Genomic DNA, 23,972 nt, shown 5'->3' with positions numbered 1-23,972 from the left:
AAAACTCCTGGCTTGATTTCAACTAAACTTGCCTGAGGGCTAGTTGACACGAGGACGCCGTACACTGCGACTTGGATCAAACACATTGCAAGTTGTCAAAGTACATGTACTTGAGCATTCAATGTGTTCATGTAGCATGCCAGTCAATGTGAATGACAGAATAACCTCCATGGCCACTGCACCTTAATTAACTCTCTTCTCCAAAATACCTGTGTTCCCACTAAAACATTATGTTGTATTACTATTATAATATTATAAGTACTGTTTGATTCCATTGACAGCTGGAGAGGTACAAACTAAAGATGATGGAAACTCAAAGGGACCTTGAGCATCAGTTAGAACAGGCCCAGAGAGAGGCTCGTGAAGCACAAGCAGAGCTCATGAAGATGAAGGTCTCACAGGAGGTAATAATTATTTTTGTCTGTTTGTGAATGGTTTATATACCACGTACGTGACCCCCACCAGTAAACTTGCCTAAAAAACTGCATTGTCTTAGGCTCCGGCAATGCACAAACCGCAACCAGCCAACACAGAAAAGAGAGAAGAAATTTGAATAAGAATAGAACCACTCGACTGGCATGCCATGCTACCCTGAGTGTATCCGTATACACTGCACAACTGCTGCCTAAACCTCACTTTGTCTTTTGCGCTCTTGGGCGCTAGTCATCTCTCGCAGCGTCGGCCTGTTCGTGTGCGCTTGGCGTTCGATTGTTCGGCTGGGTGAGATATCACGCTCTATTCAGGCTGGGACCCAGCGGGCCATTCAAACATTGGTACCATCCCCTCCTACGGCGCCAGTCCACCTGCCCGTGTACTTGAGTGCCCTTGGTACTTATTCTCACACTCGTCCATCGCCTGCGCTTGGCGCTTTCCGTGGTGCTCTCCAGCTTCCTCCGTCTGGTCCGTTGCAGGCAGCTCCCCCCGCTTGCATGGGTTTTTGCCCCTCCTGCAACAAAGAATTTAGGGCAGGGTTCTCCTTCCAAGCGGATGTTGCTGGCAATGGTGACTTCCCCTCGGGCTTTGTCAAGCCCCGCTTTATGAGATCTGCCATCCCACCTCGCGGTTTTAGGACGTGAGTCGCAGGCAATTTAAGTCTTCCATGGGAAATGTTATGCGCCCAGCGCACAGGCGGTGGAGGAGTCGTCTCCGCTGCTTCTTTTATGGTAATCAGTTGTGCAACTATACGGGTACACTCAGGATAGCACGGCACGCCAGTCAAGTGGTTCTCTTCTTATGGCTGGTCGCGGTTCGTGCATTGCCGGAGCCTGAGACAAATGCTGCAGTTTTTAGGTAATTGTGCAGGTGAGGGTCATAAGTAGATAAACTGATCATTCCTGATCATACTAATTGTTTACAAAAAACAGCATGGATGCATGAACAAAAAAAATAATAGAGAGCAACTGACAGTTCTCCAATGGATGCTTAGAAATTTGATAAAACATGTTTGGTATAATGGTGTGTGTAAGGACATGCTTCCATTTTACATACTTGCAAGGCTAACAATCTCTTTACATAACTGTGTGACTGTGTAAGAGCATGCATCCATTGTTCATACTCGGCTATCAATCTCCTCAAATAACTTTCTGTGTAAGAGCATGCATCCATTGTTCATACTTGGCTATCAGTCTCCTCAAATAACTGTGTGTGTAAGAGCATGCATCTCTTGTACATACTTGGCTATCAGTCTCCTCAAATAACTGTGTGTGTAAGAGCATCATGCATCTCTTGTACATACTTGGCTATCAATCTCCTCAAATAACTGTGTGTGTAGGAGCACGCATCTCTTGTATATACTTGGCTATCAATCTCCTCAAATAACTGTGTGTGTAAGAGCATGCATCTCTTGTACATACTTGGCTATCAATCTCCTCAAATAACTGTGTGTGTAAGAGCATGCATCTCTTGTACATTTTTGGCTATCAATCTCCTCAAATAACTGTGTGTGTAAGAGCATGCATCTCTTGTACATACTTGGCTATCAATCTCCTCAAATAACTGTGTGTGTAAGAGCATGCATCTCTTGTACATACTTGGCTATCATAGGAATGAGATGTAGTCAAATGGGAATATATTTTTGTACGTTTAAATTTGTAGGCTGAATTGGTAGCTACCACACCTTGATGTAAATCATCCTATATTTTGGAAGGGATATTTTCCCCCTTGGTGCATCAGAGGTTTGTTAGGAATGCAGATCCATTCGTAGGAGAGGCCAACCTCCCTGGGGCTCTCGTTCAGCCTTTTTGTGTGTGTGCAAAAGAATCCACAATATCTTCTTTAATCCCCAAATTGTAACCAAGATTAACATTAATCCCAAATCATTAAAGCATATGATTAATCAAGAGCTCTAGCATAATGAGAATGATGAGAATTTTATCATAGCATCCGATGCTTGATGTCACAGTTAGTCCAATTGATAGTTGTACAGGTAGTAATAGTAAGTTGTACTGGCACGACCATGATGTTAATTCCATCCTCATATGATCCTTTTACTATTAGCTGCGCTGGCATTCATGTGGGCAGCTCTTTTTTACAGAAGACAAACAAAAAGCACCTTTGTGTATTACAGTCAACTCCACGTAAGTCAAAGTCGCATAACTCGAATAATCGCCTGAGTCGATGATTGTAGAAAGTCCTGATTTTCCCCCATAGACACACGTGTGTTAAAACTTCGCATAACTCGAATTCTGTACGTCGAATTATCGCCTAAGTCGAACAAATTTCCCGGAACAGTTGCAATAAAAACCATTAGATACACGTCACGTAAGTAGAATAAACCACAACATGTTGTCAAGCACGCGCCACCAGTTGTAGCACATTCCATCTTTGTTCAGCCCGGTTAAACGTTAGCACAGACGACTGAAGCAGCACATTCCAGCAAATTTAGACTAGCCGTCGCACTCCCAACGCTCATCTCTCATCTCTGTTGCGTTAGTTCTTATTTCCCCTCTCTCTTCACAGTTCCTTATTCGCCCCTTCTGTTTGCCTCTCTCCCTTTCTTTTTTCAGCACTACAATCTCACTTCTAGCAAGCGAACGACATCAAAGCAACATGCGCTGCAGCTAGGGCATCCCATGTGTTGAAATATAAACTCCGCGTAAGTCAAGTATCGCCTAAGTCAACGCGTTTAACTCATTCCCGTGGACTTCGACTTACGCGGAGTTGACTGTATTTATATAATTTGAACTGTTAGTTAAATTAATGAATGTTAAATAGCGTTTTTATTGGTTCTTTTTATTCCAGCAGTTCAAAAAGGCGTTTAATGATGATGGATCGGCTAACGAGACATCTTGCAGCGGATGTGTACCAGAAAGCTCATTTGATTCCACGAATTCTGATGACGATCTACCAGGTCTGTCAAAATCTAGAGAGAAGAGACAAGAAAGTATGCATGGACTTGACCTAGAGATGACCAATGTAAGTTCTAGTGTTTTGTGTACTTTGCCAATAAAGTAAACCTAATTGTTAACCCGTTAGCACTCAGAGCCTCCGTGAAACGCGTCAGCTTACTCCTCACAGCGGTGTGCCAAAACACGGTATTATAGACCTTGGTCCGCAAAAATGAAATAATGCTTTAGGAGTTGATTTTCGTCAATCGCAAGTTATGTTTATTTTGGAGAATAGAAAATGGGGAATTTTCCTAATTTTGTGCTGAAAATACTATGAAATTGCTAAAAGTGGTACTTACATCCCAGTAATCGGAATTGACATTGAAAATCATCTTGAAATACCGATTCACGAGCTCTCCTAAAGATAATATTGGTTTTTTTTCTTGCAGCGTAGTCATTTCGATAGCGACGAGTTTTGGCCTATATATTTACATGCAGCAAGATCAACTAGCGCGGCTTTGTTTGCCCGCTGCTGTGCATCACTGTGTTTGAATGGAAATTTCATGAAGATGGTCCACAGGAAGCATCAACTTTTTATTATGGATGTTCACGGCAGAAATCCCATTGACCAAACAAACACAATTGCAGCCCTGTACGGTGCGTATTACGGATACTAAAGCGCGCTAAAAATGGACGGGCGGTTTGAGGAGTAACCTGAGAGGCGGTTTCGGGCAGTTTGAGTGCTAAAGGGCTAATAAATATCACTTTACTTTCCTTTCTCTTTGAATGAAAGGTTATATTTGTCATCCTGTGTTAAAATAATAATTGAATGGGTGAAAAGGCGGACGGAGTTCAGTTGACTACATTATAATCAAATTTTTCCAGTATAATTGTGCATTGTGTTTTCTGTTGTCCTTAATTTCAGAACATGAAAAGGACGTTGGGTAATGACAGCTCATCAGCTAACGAGACATCTGGCAGTGAATGGTTACCAGACAGCTCATCTGATTGTACAGAGTCTGATGATGAACCGCCAGGTATGTCAAAATCTAGAAATGAGACTCGTGACCCTCATGGAGAAAGTGTGCAAGGACTGGACAAGGAGTCAAGTGGACAAGATGCTTTCCAGAGAGACAATGTACGTTGGATCGGATCTTCAAGAGCTAGAGCGAAAACGGGCGAGAGAGTCTGGGACAAAGTACACTATTGCATATTCTGTAATAAGGGATACAAAAAGGTAGTAGAGCACTGGTTTAAAAAACACTGTGAGGAAGCGGAGGTGGGTAGTATCAGTGCGCTGCAGATAGGAAGCAAAGAGCGGAGAAGCCTCATTGCTAAATTAAGAAAATGTGGAGACTATGAGCATAACTCTCGGGTATTAGGAGGGTCAGAAGAAGGCCCATTGGTGGTCCACAAAAGGCCAAAATTTGGGACAAAGGATAACCTGAATACATACAATTTCTGCTCAGGATGCAAAGGCCTATACAAGAAGGCAGCATTGTACAGGCATGCAAAGAAGTGTAAAAGAAGAGCAAAAAAGCGTGAAAATCATCAAAGGTCAGGAGCTGCTCTGATGCCAGTAAACGGAACAGTTTCAGAAAAACTGAAGGTAGTGTTTCTGGGAATGCAAAGTGATAGGTTAACACTGATTGCGAGAAATGATCCTATGATTGTCAAACTTGGGGAGTATTATGTAAATTCAGCAGGCCACACGGATAATTACAGAAATTATGTCTCACAAAAGATGAGAGAGGCATCTCGTCTGCTTTCCCAGGCACGATCACTAGATCCATGTATTCAAACAGCAAAGGATCTAATTAATCCAGAAAACTTTGAGGTAGTCATGAGTGCAACATATGAGTGCTGTTCTTTCAATGAAGCTACTGCAACATATGAAACTCCTTCACTCGCTAGAAAATTAGGTCATTGCCTAACCAGAATTGCTGACATACTAGATGCTGAAAGTTTAAAGGCAGGTGTAGTGAACAAACATGCTGCAGGTTTCAAACGACTCATGGCTCTTGAATGGGGTCCCAGAATATCATCACATGCACTCCGTCAGGCTTCAAATGAAAAGTGGACGAATCCACGTCAACTCCCTCTCACAAATGACATAATGAAACTCAACAAATATGTTGGAGAGCAGGAAAAACATGTGAAAACAAGAATCACACATGAGGGTATCAATGAGAACTCATTTGCAGACCTTGCAAAATGTGCACTGACGCAAGTGGTCTTATATAATCGTCGAAGACCAGGCGAAATGCAATTTCTGAAAGTTCACACATACAAGACAAGAACAGTTCATGGGAGAAGTACACAGCGTGAAGTGCTCAACTCCTTGCCACTCTCTGAACAAGTAGCTATAGATCGATTGTCATTGATCTACATACGTGGAAAACGAGATCGGGGTGTTTCAGTTCTTCTTACCCAGAACATGAAAGACTCTCTAGACATTCTTGCAAATGAGACGAACAGGCAGAAGGCTGGTGTCAGTGTTGATAACCCATATGTTTTTGCTACAGTGCCGACCGCGGGAAACGTCACGCTTTTCCGAGATCTGGACGAGGCCACTGACGCGTATCCCCGCGGGTACCCGCGGGTATACGCGTTCAGTGGACGAGTCCATCCGCCCGCACGGATAATCCATCCTCGGGAATTTGCGTCTCGATTGACGCGGGTTGGACGAGGGTGGACGAGGGTGGACGAGGGTATTCAAGGGCACATTCCCGTTAAGCTTTATTTTGACCGCTCAATCAAAATACATTTCATGGAGTTCCGACTTTGCCCATTTTCATCAAATTCCGATTTCAGGGGCTTCTTTTCGATTTAATCACACTCTGATGTCCACTGCCTTGATTGTTCGCTACTTTCTAAAGAAGTACACCTGCGGAAGTTGTGCACATGCGTTCATCACTCAAGTATCAATAATTATTAGAACATATCGACATCGGTTACGATCATCTCGCTATTCACGACTTTTAACGACCTGCGCCACCAAAATTTCATTGCTGAAAATTCGGTGGCCCAATCGGGCTACAAAAAAAGTCGGATGTTTGCCTTTACTTTTGAAAATGAACAGCGGTAACAGTCGGCTCCGTAAGACGCAAAAATGAATGTCGCATGTTTACTTTTGATTTTAGAAATGAATCACGGTGACATTTGACTCCGTATGATACTGGAATAAATACCGAATGTTTGCTTTGGCGTTCGGAAGTGAATGATAATATTCAACTCCGTAAGACGATAAGATAAATGCCGGATGTTTGCTCTTACGTTCGAAAGTAAATAGCAATAACATTCAGCTCCGGAAGATGCTTGAGTAGGCTATATGTCGAATGATCCCTTGGACGTTCGGAAATGAATAACAAAAATATTCAACTCCGTACGATGATAAAATAAAAGACGGATATTCGCTTTTACTTTCGAAAATAAATAGCAATAACATTCGGCTTCGGAAAATGCTAACATAAATGTCAGATGATTGCTTTTACGTTCGGAAGTGAATAGCAGTAATATTCTGCTCCATACGATGCTAAAATAACTGTTGGATGTTTGCTTTTAGATTTCGAAATGAATAACAGTAACATTCAGGTGCGTTCGGTGGTAAAATTAATGTTCAATGATTGCTTTGATGTTCGGAAATGAATAACAATGACATTCAACTCCGTATATACGTTTATAAAATATACAATGTATATCTGATGTTTGCTTTTACGTTCGGAAGTAAATAGCAATAACATTCAGCTCCCGAAGATGCTAAAGTAAATGTCGAATGATCCCTTTGACGTTCGGAAATAAATAACAAAAATATTCAACTTCTTACGATAATAAAATGAATGACGGATGATTGCCTGTACTTTCGAAAGTAAATAGCAATAGCATTCGGCTCCGGAAGATGACAAAATAGATGTCAGATGATTGCTTTTATACGTTCGGAAGTGAATAGCAGTAATATTCTGCTCCATACGATGCTAAAATAACTGTCGGATGTTCGCTTTTAAATTTCGAAATGAATAACAGTAACATTCACCTGCGTTCGATGGTTCGGAAATGAACACAATAATATTCAACTCCGTGTATACGATGATAACATAAATGTCTGATGTTTGCCTTTATGTTCAAGAGTAAATGGCAATAACATTCAGCTCCGGAAGATGCTAAAATAAATGTCGAATGTTTGCTGTGACGTTCGGAAATTAATAACAAAAATATTCAACTCCGTATATACGATTTTGCGTTCGGAAGTGAATAGCAGTAATGTTCTGCTCCATACGATGCTAAAATAACTGTCGGATGTTCGCTTTTAAATTTCGAAATGAATAACAGTATACATTCAGCTGCGTTCGATGGTTCGGAAATGAACACAATGATATTCAACTCCGTGTATATGATAACATAAATGTCTGATGTTTGCTTTTATGTTCAAGAGTAAATAGCAATAACATTCAGCTCCGGAAGATGCTAAAATAAATAACGCATGTTTGTTGTGACGTTCGGAAATGAATAACCAAAATAACTCCGTATATACGATGATAAAATAAATGTCTGATATTCGGTTTTACGTTCGAAATATAACAATAACAATCAGCTCCCTTCGACTTTCGGAAATGAATGATAATAATATTCAACTCCGTACGATGTTTAAATAAATGTCGGATGCTTGCTTATAATCTATATTGCTATGTACTTTCGCAAATAAATAGCAATAACATTCGGCTCCGGAAGATGCCAAAATGATTAATGTCACATGATTGCTTTTACGTTTGGAAGTGAATAGCAGTTACATTCTGTTCCGTACTATGCTAAAATAAATGTCGGATATTTGCTACATGTGTATTACATTTCGAAATGAATAGTAACATTTGGCTGCGTTTGATGGTAAAAAACAAAACAAAAACAAAACAAAACACACACACACACACAAAACTGTCTGATGTCTGCCTTGACGTTCAAAATTCGGCCCCGTACGATATGATGAAATAATTGTCGGATGACTCATTTCACTTTCGCAAGTGGACAACAGTGACATTCGGCTCCGTACGATGATAAAATAGATGTCGGATGTTTGCTTTTATATTTGGAAATGACTAACTGTTAAATTCTGCTCCGTATACGACAGAGCTGCCAACCTTTCGAAGCACAAATTAGTACTCAGCAGCTCCAAAATTCGTATTTTCCACCAGAATTCGTATTTTTTTCAATCTCCCTCTTTTTGCTATGAGGCCTACAGGCTCTAAACATAACGTTATGACACATGCCGAAGCATCCAGCTGGTCACCAGCACGATAAAGATTCTAAACTACGCAATGTTCAGCGTTGATTGATTGCTTTCTCGCAATGTGTACAAGTGCAAGTTTGTACCTCCAAAATCTTTCTGGGCTGATTATGGAAGCTTCCATTTTCTAGCAGGGGACGGGGAATGCTTGATCTTCTCAAGAGAGCTTCTGTGTGAGCGGATGCAAAACTCTGTTCTGTGTTTCCAATTATGTACTATCAAAACATAATCATGCGTTGTTTTCAGGCTTTTTTCATTTTATTGGATTTTAAACATCAGTATTTTTCGAAGTATTCCAATTCCTTTTCCCCTGACTGGAATCGGAAAGTCTGCTATAACGATGATCGCAAAATGCCGCGCTGTGTGTGGAAGCGCCGATGTGGTGCAAACACGTGGCTTCATTTTCAAGTTTAAATGAATGCGCCATGTGCTCCTGCCTATAAGAGGTTACTGCAAGTTCGATGGATCGAATGCGCCATAGCTGAGCTGAGCTGAATGGCTTGTTTACGGTAAACATGCAATTTACGTTCGATATGAAGAAATCATTACGTCTTTCACGAGGGAAAAACACACAAAACAAACAAACAAACAAACAAAATACACCCACGAACGAATGGTGATAGCCAAAACTTTGAAAAGTAATAAGCAGTTTTGATGCGCGTGAACTGAAATTAATTGTCATTACACGTTGTATTTTGCTGTCTAACCAGGTGATGACTGCATCTCATTGGACCTTCTCGTAGTGAATTTGTCTGGGCATACGAGACCTTTCATGTATTTCTGTGATTGCATTTTTAATTGACTAAATAATCAATCCTTTTGTTATTGTTCAGGGAACATTAGATATTCGATCAAGTACACTATAATCGACTCTTCGATGTTCCCTACTATGCGCCAAAAGAAAGGCTATAGACATAGAACCATGATATCTTTGGAATTTTTCCTTTAATTCAACTAATGAGCTGGTTCTTCGATCGATATTTCCAGGATACTTACACGCTGTTTATTCCAATGCGCGCATTCTTTCGTCTGGCACGCACCTGGGTGTGGCACCTGCTTTTGTGGAAATTTCCACAAGGGAGAGGGGTGGGGTGTCAAGTTTCTTCGAGCCGAAGAGACTGCATACACAATCTCTTCGCTTTTATTTATTGTCATTCGTGTTTTCGCCTTATTCTTTGCTGATATTGAACATTTAGATTTAACTTTACGAAAGTTGCTATAGCACATGGTTCGTTTTGTTGTGAGGTGTACGTAATTTCTTTTTTTTTAATCATTCTTGAGAGGGGAAAGAAGAGTAAGGGGGAAAGAAGACTAGAGGGAAAGGGAAATAAAACAAACGTCACGTACGCTGAGCATTCACAGGAAGCCGTCTTTTTACACCACTCACCAGCATAGTTATCATCACTATCAGACATCACTCAAGATCATTTTAGCCTTTTCCTATGATCAACATTAAGAAACACGCATAATCCCTCGAGATAAATACCTAGGAAACTCAATAATAAATACAAAGTATCAACACCTCCCAACAACACAAACATTTAGAAAAGACAGCAAATAGCACATCGAAGCGACTGGGATCAAACTCCGTCGCTTCGATTGTGCACAGCGAAGCGGAGAAATCGCCGTTACGAAAATAACAGTGCGAGACACTAAGAAAATTACGTTTAAATACTTCAAAGTATAAAGGGAACAGATAAAGTGATATAAAATGTAAGAAATCGTACTAAACGAGGTGTGAGAAACGACGGAAATAAAACGAAGTTTAGTAGTAAGCTTAGGCCCTAGCAAAAGTTTTGCAGCACCGAAAGCTACGCGAAAATAAACACACATATAAAACTCGGTATTGCGACGAGATCCTATGGGATCAAGTCAATAAACGATACAAAACAAAGGAAATTGATTCATTTTGACGGGAAAATAGTTTGTTATAAGTATTCTGTTATATGAGATCTCCTTTAATAGGCCTAGAAATAAGCGAGTTTCCACGATACTCTGGAAAGAAAGTTCAAACGCTTTTCACCTGCACATATACTGCAGAGGGCAGTGCACATCAGTCATCAATACACGAACAGAAACTCGCCTCTACAACTTCCTCGCAGAAAATGATGCAATAGCGTTATAAAAAAAAACAGACAACACTCTAAAAATCATTTCGTACTTGGGAGGCAAGGGACAAGAGGATGAAAAGAAGAGAAAAAGAAGCAGACATTGCACAACGGGACGCTTTCACCCCGCCTCATACGGTACTGTAGTGGCAGCTGGCTAATTGGGATACCACGGCGATCCATGTAAACATCCAGGGTCCGTAGGCGACAGGGATTCACGCGCGCGAAGTTCTGTTCGGTGTACACAGTACGCAAGCAGCGATATGCGTGTGCGCACATTTTTCTATTCAGCGCTTTCCACATACGGTGCGTACGCGTTGCATCGATATCCCAGCTGAATACAGATAACATGGCACATGCGACGTGCGTTTGCTATATTTTTACCCATTATTTTGCCCCACTGTGAATTCGTACTTTCTAAGGACGTTTTCATATTGTCGTATTCCCTTCGATTTTTCGTATACGAATTTTTCGGAACGGTTGGCAGCTCTGGTACAATGCTAACATAAATAACAGATTATTGCTTTCACATTTGAAAATGATTAATGGTATACATAGGCTCAGTATGATGCTTAAATAAATAGAGGATGTTTGCTTCACATTCGGAAATCAATAAGGGTAACATTCAGCTCCATAAGATGCTAAAATGAATGTCGGTTGTTTGCTTTTATACAGTGTATTTGAAAATGATTAACGGTAATATTCGGCTCCGTAAGGTTCTAACATACTATAGTAAATGTTGGATGATTGCTTTTACAATCAGAAATGAATAGCGGTAACTTTCGGCTCTTTACAATGCTAAAACAAACAATCTGGAAATGCTCCCACTTTCTCATCCCAAAAGTAAGCTATGACCACCTAATAGCATAGGCATCAACTTTTATAATTATCTATAAGCCTATTTGCTAAATCTTAGAATTCAGAATAATGGTGATTGAGATGATCTACTTTTGTATTCATTTATTTTAGACATGGGTACCTGTCACGTCAGTAATGCTTAATAATTGTTTTTAGTAGGACCGATTTAGTTTTTCCTATGTTTTTCTTGATTTTTTTGGCCACCAAAAAAAAAAATAGAAATCAATGATTTTGGTGGTCAAAAATAAAAATTAGTTTGGAGCCCTGCGATATCATTGGGCTCATCATTACTTAATCTTTCCCATGATACGCTAATATTTATATCATCAATCTGCCGACGTCATCCGACAATTCATGATTCAAACCTTTTTTTTTTTCATCGTCCGTAACCCAACTTTGAACACAGACAGGGTATTCTTTCTCATTCTAGAGTAATGAAGGAGCGCACTTTCGGCTGTGATCTAAGTCCTATTATCATCATGAGTTCATGTCGCCGTTTAGTGATCTAAACTTCAGCTTTGCTGAACTGTTCAATGTCTTGAGCAGGAAGCGAAAACAATGGCTGGACTAAGGAACCTTCGTTTTTAAAAGGGGGAAATAAACAACACTGAAACCGAACAAGCCGGCCGAGCATTGTTTAGGTTAACCACGCGTGGTGATAATCGCGCCCATTGATCGCTCTGTCCAGCTGGCTTAACCCTATTCTAACTGGGAGGAGTTTTTACTGGGGGTGACCCCCCCCCCCCCCCCCCCCCCTTCAGATCTCGGCCACCGATCGCGCGATCGCTGCGAAATTTTTCCTGAAGATAGAGCTGGATGTCAACTACAAGATTACATGGTCATACAATAGAAAAATATTGCCTTTCTATTTTTAATAAATTGATTATGCAAAGTTGTGCATGAAATCATATTTTCACCTATAACTCCATAAAAAAGACTGAAGTATTGCTAAATTTTTGTGTCAAAATTCCTCAAGACATATAAACCAATTTTCATTTAAAAATAAAGCACAGTCAAAACCAATTTCTTTTGTTTTTTATTGTTTTGTTAATTTCTTATGTATTTTATTGATTGTTCGACCTTGTGTTTTCTGTTGTTTTTCAAAATTTGTTGCAGGCACTTTTTCAGGCTTATCTACACTATATAGAATTGATTAATTTCAATGGTTCAAAGATGAAATACTATAATTTATATCAATTTAACCCCAAAAACACAATTTACATTCAATTTGCACACGATATCATGAATTTGAGCTGTTTTCCGGTTGACATGCATTTGCATAACATTACGTAACTTCAGAACGGTGTACTCAGACGTCGCAAATTTGGTCTCAAAATATGCGGAAGACTTCAATGAAAAAAGTTGTGAAACGACGCGGCAAAATTGCAGAATCGTGACGCGAAACGTGGGGGGGGGGGTCAATTTGACCCATTTGACCCCCCCCCCCCCACCCAGTTAGAATAGGGTTAAGAGTATGCATATTGACCAAAAATAGTCAGAGGGATGCTAATTAACTCTTACAAGCTATCGCTACTATTTAAGTTGAAAACTGGAACTTTCTGAAAGTTTTAAGATGATCGTAAAATCAGTTCTGGCTACAGGATTTTATAATAATTATAATAGCATACAACATGTACCAAGTTTTCATCGTTTACCTGTCTTATCACTCCAAAGCAGTTCAGCTTAACTGTTGGCTTATAGAAGTGATCATCAATCGGTAAGGATTAGTCAGATGAATTCATGAATTCACTTTATGCATCACAGCTAATCGAACTATTCAACATCGTTGAAGTAACCATACTTTTTTATTTTCATAGTTCAAACTATTTCTTAACATTTATATGCAAAACGAAAGTACTCTACACGTTTTTCAAAATGCTCAGATGTAATGAGTCAATTCCACAAAGATTGCATTACAGCAACCTTTACTGACCTAAACAAGTTTTCTATAGAGCTATCAGTTCTATTATAATGGCATTCTGATAACTTCGACTGCGTTTTGAACTCGTACCGAGCACAGCATTCAAAACAACGGGTTCCTCAGGTCCTCTTTAGGTACTGGTATACTTGCTAAAAGCATTCTCTTTAGCTTCCATTGACAACAACATGCCATGGGAGGAGAATGGAAGCGATCAACTTTCTCGGTAAATGAGGCTTTTCGTATATAGCACACATTGCGTGCCTCTTTCTTTTTTTCTGTTTCTGTTGTTTCAAACTACACTGCAGCCGACACACAACACAAACACACCAAAGTTTACATTCAGGCAACCGTATTTTGGTATTGGTTAGAATCGAATTATATCTGTCTTGTGATTGGCTAATTATCTGTAGCAAAAACAAAACAAAACAAAACAAAACAAAAACAAAACAAACAAACACAAAAATGCTGAAAACTGCTTATCGAATATCAGTGGCGTGCCAAAGGAGTAAAATGGAGTCTATACTCTAAAGGGGCCTGAGCTTTTGATTCCAGAAGAAGCTTCGTCAGAGGCAAAATGATAATCAGGCAGGGAAAGCAATCACATTATAAAGAAGTTCACACAACACGAACAGTCAGGGACAGGCTAGGGACACGGAACAAAGAAAACAAAAGGAGAGGATGGGAGGTCATGGGCAAGGAGGCCAACAGGTGAAGGGAGGGGGATTAAAGCAGGAGGGTGGATAGACAAAAGGCATAGGAGGGTCAGTGATAATCCTGAGTGCCATGGGGGTGCATCCATTTAAGAATGAATTTTCTCACACACCCAAGCTGTCGCCATTTATGTGTGTGCGATGAAGCGTTAACGCCGTCGCTAAGCAGGACTGTTGCATCATGGGGGGGGGGGGGGGGAACGGGTTGTGAGCTTGAACATAACCTGAACTTTAAGGGCGATTTTCTTTTTTTTTTTTTCTTTTATGACTTCTAGGGATGCGGAAAGGGGTTGTTTTATATATTATTGTAAAGATAAAACTATACAATGTATGTAGAATTCAAGTATTTATATATACATGTGTAGACATGCCTAAAATTTCGTTTACTGCGACATACGCATTTCGACCGAGCGCATCACGACCTGTATGGACTACGCACATGTATTCTTTTATCTTGCGCTCTGCTTTTGTGGGAATTTCTTCAAGCATAGGTGTCAGGTTTTCCTACGTTACGCCTGCGGTCATTAATTCCATATTTGTTAGTTTGTCTGCTTTCTTATTCTGTGTTTTATGCATTTTACTTGAACTTAAAGGTCTAGACATTTCGTTTGCTAAATGCACGCGAGTCACGTTGCATTGTATGATGTATTTTGTTTCGTTGACCATTCATGAGAAGCATTTCTTTGAGCAAACTCTCTTTTCACACCAAAATCACTTATAGAAGGTAGTCATCCACATTGGTTATCAAAATAATAATTCCGTCATTTTCCTTTCGTTCAGAAACAGGAATCAGAATTCTCAACACGTCATCCACATTGGTTATCAAAACAATTCCGTCATTTTCCTTTCGTTCAGAAACAAAATCTGTTATTCTCAACACGTTATTACAAAAATTACATCTCACAGCGATAATAGGGCCTACTAGAACCAACTCATCGCAGCAAAATGACACATTACGGTTACGAGGACATATATACACAATGCTTGAACAAATTACTTTGCTTCAAAATGTAGAAACAGATGAAGTGACATAACAAGAGAAAGGGCGCACCGAAAGAGGTACACTGTATCAAGATCAACTAAGATAAACTCTAACAAAAAAGAAGAAGAAGGAGGAAACTATTCCCCCCCCCCACACACACGCACACACATACACACAAAGGTCATATGTTTACCTTTGGGAGCAGTGATTTAAAAGATGTTTTAGATATCACATGTGATGCATAATAGGTCCGTTGTGCAAAGCATCCTACATAATTTTTTGTAATAAAGCCTAGAATATAAGGAGATATCAGTATTTCTCTTATAGATTGTAAAGAACCTTCGGAATTAGGACCTTTGTTTCATTTTCGGATTAACGAACCTTCGGCATAACGAACCTTATTTCATTTTTTGATAAATGAACCTTTGGAATAACAAGTTACAAACCTCATATTTTCGGATTAACGAACCTTCGGAATAGCAAACTGTAACCGTTCACATAGTGTACTGTATTTTCGATCATACGGATTCAATTTTTTTTTCTAGCGGTTGTTTCTATCCCTATAACTCACATTTCAGAACTATGGGGGTTTTGTTTCATGTACGTGGTGAATTAATACGCCTTTAACGCAAGAGCAAAAACATGGGAAAGTTTGAATGCTTTTCACGTGCACATCGTCACATAAAGAGAATCAGGTGCTGACGGACCATATAGAAGTGTCTCAAAATCAATACTGACATGCAGCTTGCACCAAAATCACAATTCTGATAGGTATTATCCCGTAACAGGGGCGGATCCAGGAATTCCGTAAAGTGGGGGCGCGTTTACAAAATTAAAGGGGGGCGCACGCACCCCTCCCCCATTTTTTTTTTTTTTTTTACATTTCTTTTGTTTCAACAACAACAACAACAAAAATAAAGGGGGGGGGGGGTCGGGCGCCGGTTGCGGTCCTCCCTGGATCCGCCCCTGCGTAACCAAGTAAGTTTGAGAGAGAAAAGTTTGAGCCAAAAACACAGCGTTGACAAGTACTACCACAAATTGCATTTTAAATATGGTATATAGTACACAGTACGAGAAAGTATACAGCACGAGATCTCTAGTTTGATTTTCATTTCGCTTCGAATAGTAGACGAGCAGTGACAATCCGTCAAAGTGCAAACTACAGCTAGGGCCTAGCGGCACAGTTTACAGGTCTACCTTCTGTTCACTGCATGGTACACATAAACAAGAACAAAAGCGTTTTCTTCTTTTGCATGTTAGCATGGGGACGATAGTGAATTAAGTTCACCAAGATTCAATGTTTGTAAACAAGAAAGCAGCGCGTAGCAAAGACCTCAGATCGTTGTTATAGCACACGTGCATCTATTGTGGTAACATTTTAATCAACGCACTAACACCATCTGAACATACTGAACGATCATGACACACAATCACTGTGAAGGGGAAATGTTCAGCAACAACAAGAGCACGAGTATGTAGCCTACCATATACTGTACGCGCATTCATTCCGTGAGTGCCAAATACAAGCTAGAAACACACGCAATAAAGAAACATTGCAAGTTCATGAACTGAGGGACCTTTTTTTTTTTGTCTTATATCTTAACAAGATAAAGACGTTGTGATTTCGGGTGCTGTTCGTTATTCCGAAGGTTCGTTATTCCGAAGGTTCGTTTATCCGAAACACATAAATTCCCTAAACCATAGAGGTTCGTTAATCCGAAAACGAAAAAAGGTTCGTTAATTCGAACATTTGCGGCGTTATTTCGAAGGTTCGTTAATCCAAAAATGACATAGGGTTCGTCATTCCGAAGGTTCGTTAATCCGAAAATGAAATAGGGTTCGTTATCTCGAAGGTTCGTTGATCCGAAATGATATAGGATCCGAAATGATATAGGGTCCGTAACGAACCTTCGAAGTAAGTCGAGCTTTGTTTCATTTTCGGATTAACGAACCTTCGGAATAACGAACCTTATTTCATTTTCGGATTAACAAACCTTCGGACTAAAGAACCTTACTAACGAACCTTCGGAATAACGAGCTGTAACCGTGATTTCATATCCAATTTGTTTAATTGGACCTTTTAAAAGCTATGATTGTATCGAATCATTGAAATGAAATTTAACGGCCTTCTGTCCGCCGTATCAAAAGTGTGATGATAAAGGGGATGTGCGCATTGTCATTCGAAATACATGTAACTACATGTAACTCTACATTTAAGTAATTAGTCTGATTATTATATAGCAACTGATTTTGGGATTGATAGTCACTACTGACAGTTTTTATTCTCGTAAACGGCACCTGTCAATCTCACAGGCGTCAAGTCGAAGCACTCACACGTCATGAACGTAAAAACGACAGAACTCTACACACAAGAGTTCTGTGATAAAAACACGCTGGGCACACAAGATGAGTATGTTGGAACCACATGGCGCACTCACTGCTGGCAGGGCAAGCACGTGCTTTGCTCATCGAACTGATCGTTTTTATAGCGATCATAATATCGCTGCACAGCAGAGATTCGTATTCCAATGCACAGTAGGCCTACTCTCTCTCTCTCTCTCTCTCTTTCTCTCTAAAAAAAAAAATGAAAACATTCACACTTGAAGGGGTGGATACATTTAAAACGGAGTCAATTTAGAGTGAAATTGGAGTGAATTTTGAGTGAAAATGTTCATTTTCACTCGGAGTGACCTCCGGGATCACTCGAAGATTTTGGAGTGCTATTGATGTAGCGCGATTCCGCTGCTTAAATGCATTCAGTTTTGCTCATAATCATTAATTTCATCCTTCTTTTTTTTTTCTTGGAAAGCAAGCACTCCTTAAAGAGGGAAAACCCCGATTGGACAAATTGCGACGTAAACATGCATTGACATAGTTATGTGATACGTATAAACAATTTATCATGAAAGGAGAGAAGGGTACCTACAGTACATGTATCCAAGATAAACATTATGCATGCACGTGTAGTACCACTTCTCGGGGACTCGAGTGAAGTTAAACGCAGCTTTGTTGATTACATAATGCCACTCTGGTGGTTTCGCCATACCCTTCTCTCTCTCCTACGTTTTCTTTGTTTTCTCCCTCTCTTTGTCTTTTTTTCCCCCTACAAATCGTGTACTTTAAGAATAGACAGACGGTGTTAAACTTCAACTCAAGTGGCTTCTTAAGATCTGCGCCTCTTTCATCCATCTTAGGGACCGTGACACTATTGTGAATGACACAATTAAAAGCATCACACAAGGACTTTCACGCCTCGTTAGACCTTTAAGACTCAGATCTTTTTCTTTCTTTTTATGTGTGTGTGTGTAGACGTGGACGCCATTGGGAAATATCAAGCTCGAGACAATAAGTGGCCACTTACAATATAATGACCGACCGATGTTGAAGGTAGATTAAATCAGTAACTAAGTCAGAAATTGGGGAACCAGTAAATAAATAGGCAGCGATCGACACTTCGACGGTTTGCCAATCTAATGTGCAGCGATCGACGTCGAAAGTGTCAATCAAATACGTTATTTACGGTCGACGTCGAAGGTTGATAAAATCAGTAAGCAGCGATCGATGTCGAAGGTTGATAATCGGATGGGTGCTGTTCGTAATATTCCGAAGGTTCGTAATTCCGAAGGGTCGTTAAATTCGAAACACACAAATTCCCTAAACCTACAGGTTCGTTAATTCGAACGTTTGTGGCGTTATTCCGAAGGTTCGTTATTCTGAAGATTCATGAATCCGAAAATGAAATTAACGGAACAATATACCTTCTGAATAACGAATCTTCGGACTAGAGAGCCTTCGGAATAACGAACATCGGAATAATAGCTACCGATGTGTAAGGTTGATGAAATTATTAAATAGCGACCAATGTCCAAAGTTGATTAGGTCATACCGTCCGACGTTAGTGATCGAGAAAACTATAAAGTAGCGGCTGATGTCGAAAGTTGATAAAATAAGGACAATTAAATCAAATAGGTATAGCGTCCATAATGTCGAGATCAAATAAGATTGAGCAGCAACGAAGTGTCGAAGGTTTATGCAATCAACTTGGTATCGCACGACGTCGAATGTTAAGCAAAATTATCTGATTTATCCGACATTTGTTTTAGCATTGTAAAGAGGCTAAAGTTACCGTTATTCATTTCTGATCGCAAAAGCAATCATCCAACATTTACTAGTATTTTGACACCTTACGGAGCCGAATGTTACCGTTAATCATTTTCAAATGTTAAAGCAAACAACCGACATTCATTTTAGCATCTTACGGAGCTGAATGTTATCCTTTTTCATTTCCAAACGTGAAAGCAAACATCCGCAATTTATTTTAGCATCTAACTGAGCCGATTGATACCGTTAATCAGTTCCAAATGTAAAAGCAACAATCTGTTATTTATTTTAGCATCGTTCGGAGCAGAACATTACCGTTATTCATTTCCAAATTTAAAAGCAAACATCCGACAATCATTTTAGCATCGTACGGAGCCGAATGTTACTGTTTTTTTTTCATTTTGAACGTCAAGGCAGACATCAGACATTTACTTTACCATCAAACGCAGCTGAATGTTACTGTTCTTCATTTCGAAATGTAATAGCAAATATCCGACATTTATTTTATTATATGGAGCAGACTGTTACTGCTATTCACCTCCAAACGTAAAAAGCAATCATCTGCCATTTTCTGGGCATCTTCCGGAGCCAAATGTTATTGCTATTTACTTTCGAAAGTAAAAGCAAACACCCGACATCTGTTTAATCTTCATACGGAGTTGAATATTAGTGTTATTAATTTCCGAACATCAAAGGGATCATTCGACATTTATTTTAGCATCTTCCGGAGCTGAATGTTATTGTTATTTACTTTTGAACGTAAAAGCAAACACCCGACATCTGTTTAATCTTCATACGGAGTTGAATATTAGTGTTATTAATTTCCGAACATCAAAGGGATCATTCGACATTTATTTTAGCATCTTCCGGAGCTGAATGTTATTGTTATTTACTTTTGAACGTAAAAGCAAACATCCGGCATTTATTTTTATCATCGTACAGAGTTGAATATTATTGTTATTCATTTCCGAACGTCAAAGCAAAGATCCGACATTTATTTTAGCATCTTCCGGAGCTGAATGTTATTGTTATTTACTTTTGAACGTAAAAGCAAACATCCGGCATTTATTTTTATCATCGTACAGAGTTGAATATTATTGTTATTCATTTCCGAACGTCAAAGCAAAGATCCGACATTTATTTTAGCATCTTCCGGAGCTGAATGTTATTGTTATTTACTTTTGAACGTAAAAGCAAACATCCGGCATTTATTTTTATCATCGTACAGAGTTGAATATTATTGTTATTCATTTCCGAACGTCAAAGCAAAGATCCGACATTTATTTTAGCATCTTCCGGAGATGAATGTTATTGCTATTTACTTCCGAAAGTAAAAGCAAACATCCGACATTTATTTAATCATCGTACGGAGTATTATTGTTATTCATTTCCAAACGTCAAAGGGATCATTCGACATTTGCTTTAGCATATTCGGGAGCTGAATGTTATGGTTACTATTTTACTTTCGAACGTAAAAGCAAACATCCGGCAAATTACTGATACTTTTCAAAAGATTTTCGCGGATCGATTTCAGCTAATTTCCTTCATGTAGCCGATGGTTGACGGGAGAGTTTGATTTTCATATCATTAATTCCGCGCTGGAGCGCTCGGGCAAATGCGGGTGTTTAGACGAGCGTGAAAGTGCGGGCGACTTCCCTCGTCTGTACGCGTCCAAACGCCCGCGTATTACCTAGTACGCCCGGACGAAAGGGCTTCCCGCATTTGCCCTAGGGGTTTTCGTGACGTTTCCCGCGGTCGGCACTGTAGATCTCATTTTGATGCTGAAGGTCCGCATCGCTCCCATGACTGTCTGCGAGCTTTTGCAAAGGAGTGCGAAGCAGAAAGCCCATTGTCACTTACAGCAACTAACCTACGAAAGCAGATTGCCACTATGAGTCAGCTATTACATCTCAATGAACATGAACTTGATCAGCTAGCAGAGCATTTAGGGCACAGCATGTCTGTGCACAGGCAATATTATCGCCTCCCTAGCGAGGCACTTGTCCTGGCAAAAGTGAGCAAGCTCCTGAATATTTTTGAACAGGGCAGGATTCAGGAGTTCAGAGACAAAACTTTAGATGACATTCATATCAGTGAGAACACAAAAGTTTTCATGGAAGAAAGTCCATGTCTCACTGATCAGCCAAGCCCCAGTTCTCATTTGACAAATACTAGTAGTCCGACATTGTCACGAGATGCATCAGTAAATGAAAGGCGCAAGACTGCAACAGATGATGAAACACATCAGGAAGTCAATACAGTACAAGGTAAAATGGGCACTGGCATAGGTTTCAAGCGAGCACAAAGAAGAGCTAACACCTACCAGGACACCTCTTTTCCTGAAAGAAAAAAAAAATGTGGCCAGAGAGAAGCATGGTCCAAGCAAGAAATATCAGCAGTAAAGGCTGATGTTGCACTAAAGAAGTGTCTGGCCTTAAATAAAGTCCCATCTTTGCCAGATTGCCAAAAGGCTATAGACAGCTTTCCTGCATTGGGCAAAAGGACAACTGTACAAATTAAGAGCAAAGTATGGAACATGTTACAAACAATGCGAAGAAAGGCTGCACGTCTGTAGAGTTTCTTCCTTATTGGAGTCCATGTGACAGTAAATGATTGGGCTACATTGTTGTTGTTAGAGCCCATTTCAATATGCATTCCTCTCATGAGATGTTCTCTGTGTGATAAGAAATCAACAATGATCCGTTTAGCCTCTGAGTTTCTGACAAGTCTAAACTGACCCTGGGAGGGACAGGTTAGACGATTCCTAATATAAACTTTCAAACTCCTAATTTGTCAATATCACAAAAATTTTGAAAAACTCGAAAGTGGAATTTGTTCTTGCTTTATGTAAATTGAGGAGGTATTTCACTTTACACCGACAGACTACAGACCTACAACATATGGCGAACTTTCTAAGCCTTGTGGTGATTGTGAATAGATCAATATCTTTCAGAGGTTCAAAAATGACTATCAGTAACTATAGTTTTCATTGTATTTAACATTGTCTGGTCTCCTGAAAGTTTACTGTTTCAAGAAAGCTACTTGCATCTGGGCGATGTAGCTACTGATATGAAATTGAAGCCTTTGAAGGATTCATTTGTGCTATAATGTGAAAACAAGGAAAAAATGATTTTGTGATTGTAAGAAAAAAATGTCCCCGAAAATGTTAAAATTAATCTCTGTATTATGGCAAGTATTGGATCTGTAGGGACAAGTTTTTGTATTGTTTGTGCTATTAAAATGTTACTTGCCACTTTGAAATATTTTGCTTTGAATGCTTTTTGAAGCTTGTAATTAGATAGAAAGTGTTATTTGGATCTAATTCCTAAAACCATCAATGTGTAAACTTTTTCCTGTAAAGTAGGATTTTTGCTACAATCAACGTTCACTGTAAGGATGCACACCATGAGGGGTCATTCCTCCTTGGTCATATGTCAGCTTCAGTGTACATGTGCCAATTTGTTTGGTACAGTCCATGTTGAAACATTCTCTTTTTGTATATCCATAGACATTGCAATCTGGATTTGTTCTGGCTAGCAAGTACATGTAAGATGGAAATTTTACCCGTCTCTATTAATGCTCACTTGCTCATGCGTCTTCCGCCATTCGTAAACGTATTAGATGTTTGACTTCTCAAAAATCTGTGGCCCGATTTCAACCTAACTTGGGTGGAATAATCCTAAGGGAGAAGAGATCTAAGTTTGTTCAATTGGGGTATGCCACCCCTCAGGGGGATGGGGCATAGCCCCTTTTGTTAAACACACAGTAGATTTCAATAATCTTCTGCTCCCGATCCAGAACTACTACAGCCAGCCATATTGTGGGAAGATGCCTTTGTGGACAAAAAATCAATGTTGTTCATTGGAGCACCCAGGGTCATGCCGTTTGGCCCCTGGGAGGGGTACAAGTGGGGGGGGGGGGGGGGGTTGTCTCCCTTTAGTACAAAGTACACTTTTGACCTTTTCTTCAAAACTCATGACCCTATTTTTTTGACAACATTTGGCATGAATCATCCGTAGGGAAAGGGAGTTAAAGTGGAGAGTCTCACCCCTAGGGGGTTCAGTGGCTTAGCTCTTGGGTGGGGCCAGCTCCTCATGGTTTAAATATATTGTTTACCTTTTATCCATCAAGGGGATCAGGGGCATAACCCCAGAAGGAGGAGCCTCCTTATAGTGTTCAATGCATAGTTAAACCTTTACTTGAAAAGTAATGGCCCTATTTATACAAAACTTAGCATGATTCATCCTTAGGGGAAGGTAGTTAAATTTTCTTAACATTTGAATGTGTACATTAATATCAATGGCAGACAGTTCTGCAAAATTTAGTAAGTAAATGTGTTGTACATGTGCTACTCATCTTATAAATATAAGCTGATAGGATTCGTTGTATGAAATACTGAAAATTAGTGTTTGAAGAAGTGTTCACGTTGCCTCTTTGTTTGGGGTAAATTGCTTGTATGAGGAAGGCAGTCCTGGAATAGATACATCACCTTGTTGGAGTATATATTATTATTAAGGATTTTCTTGTCAGAATATGACTTTGACAATAAAGTTTGTTCCTTTGTATTATTATCATTAAGGATGTTATTTCACTTCAAACTGTTACTATATGGGACAAATCATTTACTTAGGTGAAGAGACCTGAACATCGTCCCCTCACCCCTTTCAATTGGGATAAAAGGACAAGTG

The 23,972-nt window shown here is 39.7% G+C and overlaps 1 protein-coding gene across 1 annotated transcript; it reads left to right on the top strand.

The window, feature by feature from the left end:
• Positions 1–281: 281 nt before the first annotated feature.
• LOC139728287 (uncharacterized) lies at positions 282–23,387 on the top strand (the record flags this gene model as incomplete). Its single annotated transcript, XM_071639239.1, has 4 exons — positions 282–404; positions 3,244–3,414; positions 4,252–5,817; positions 23,304–23,387. Coding segments are annotated over 4 exons (1,944 nt in total), but the record flags the coding sequence as incomplete, so codon positions are not given.
• Between the last annotated feature and the right edge of the window lie 585 nt (positions 23,388–23,972).

This window comes from Diadema antillarum, unplaced genomic scaffold, assembly GCF_040938485.1.
Source record: "Diadema antillarum isolate AM-2024a unplaced genomic scaffold, OU_Dant_1.0 seq00000171_RagTag, whole genome shotgun sequence".
NCBI lineage: Eukaryota > Metazoa > Echinodermata > Echinoidea > Diadematoida > Diadematidae > Diadema > Diadema antillarum.
The sequence above is the reverse complement of the archived record's forward strand: the minus strand, read 5'-3'. Positions and strand labels throughout refer to the sequence as shown.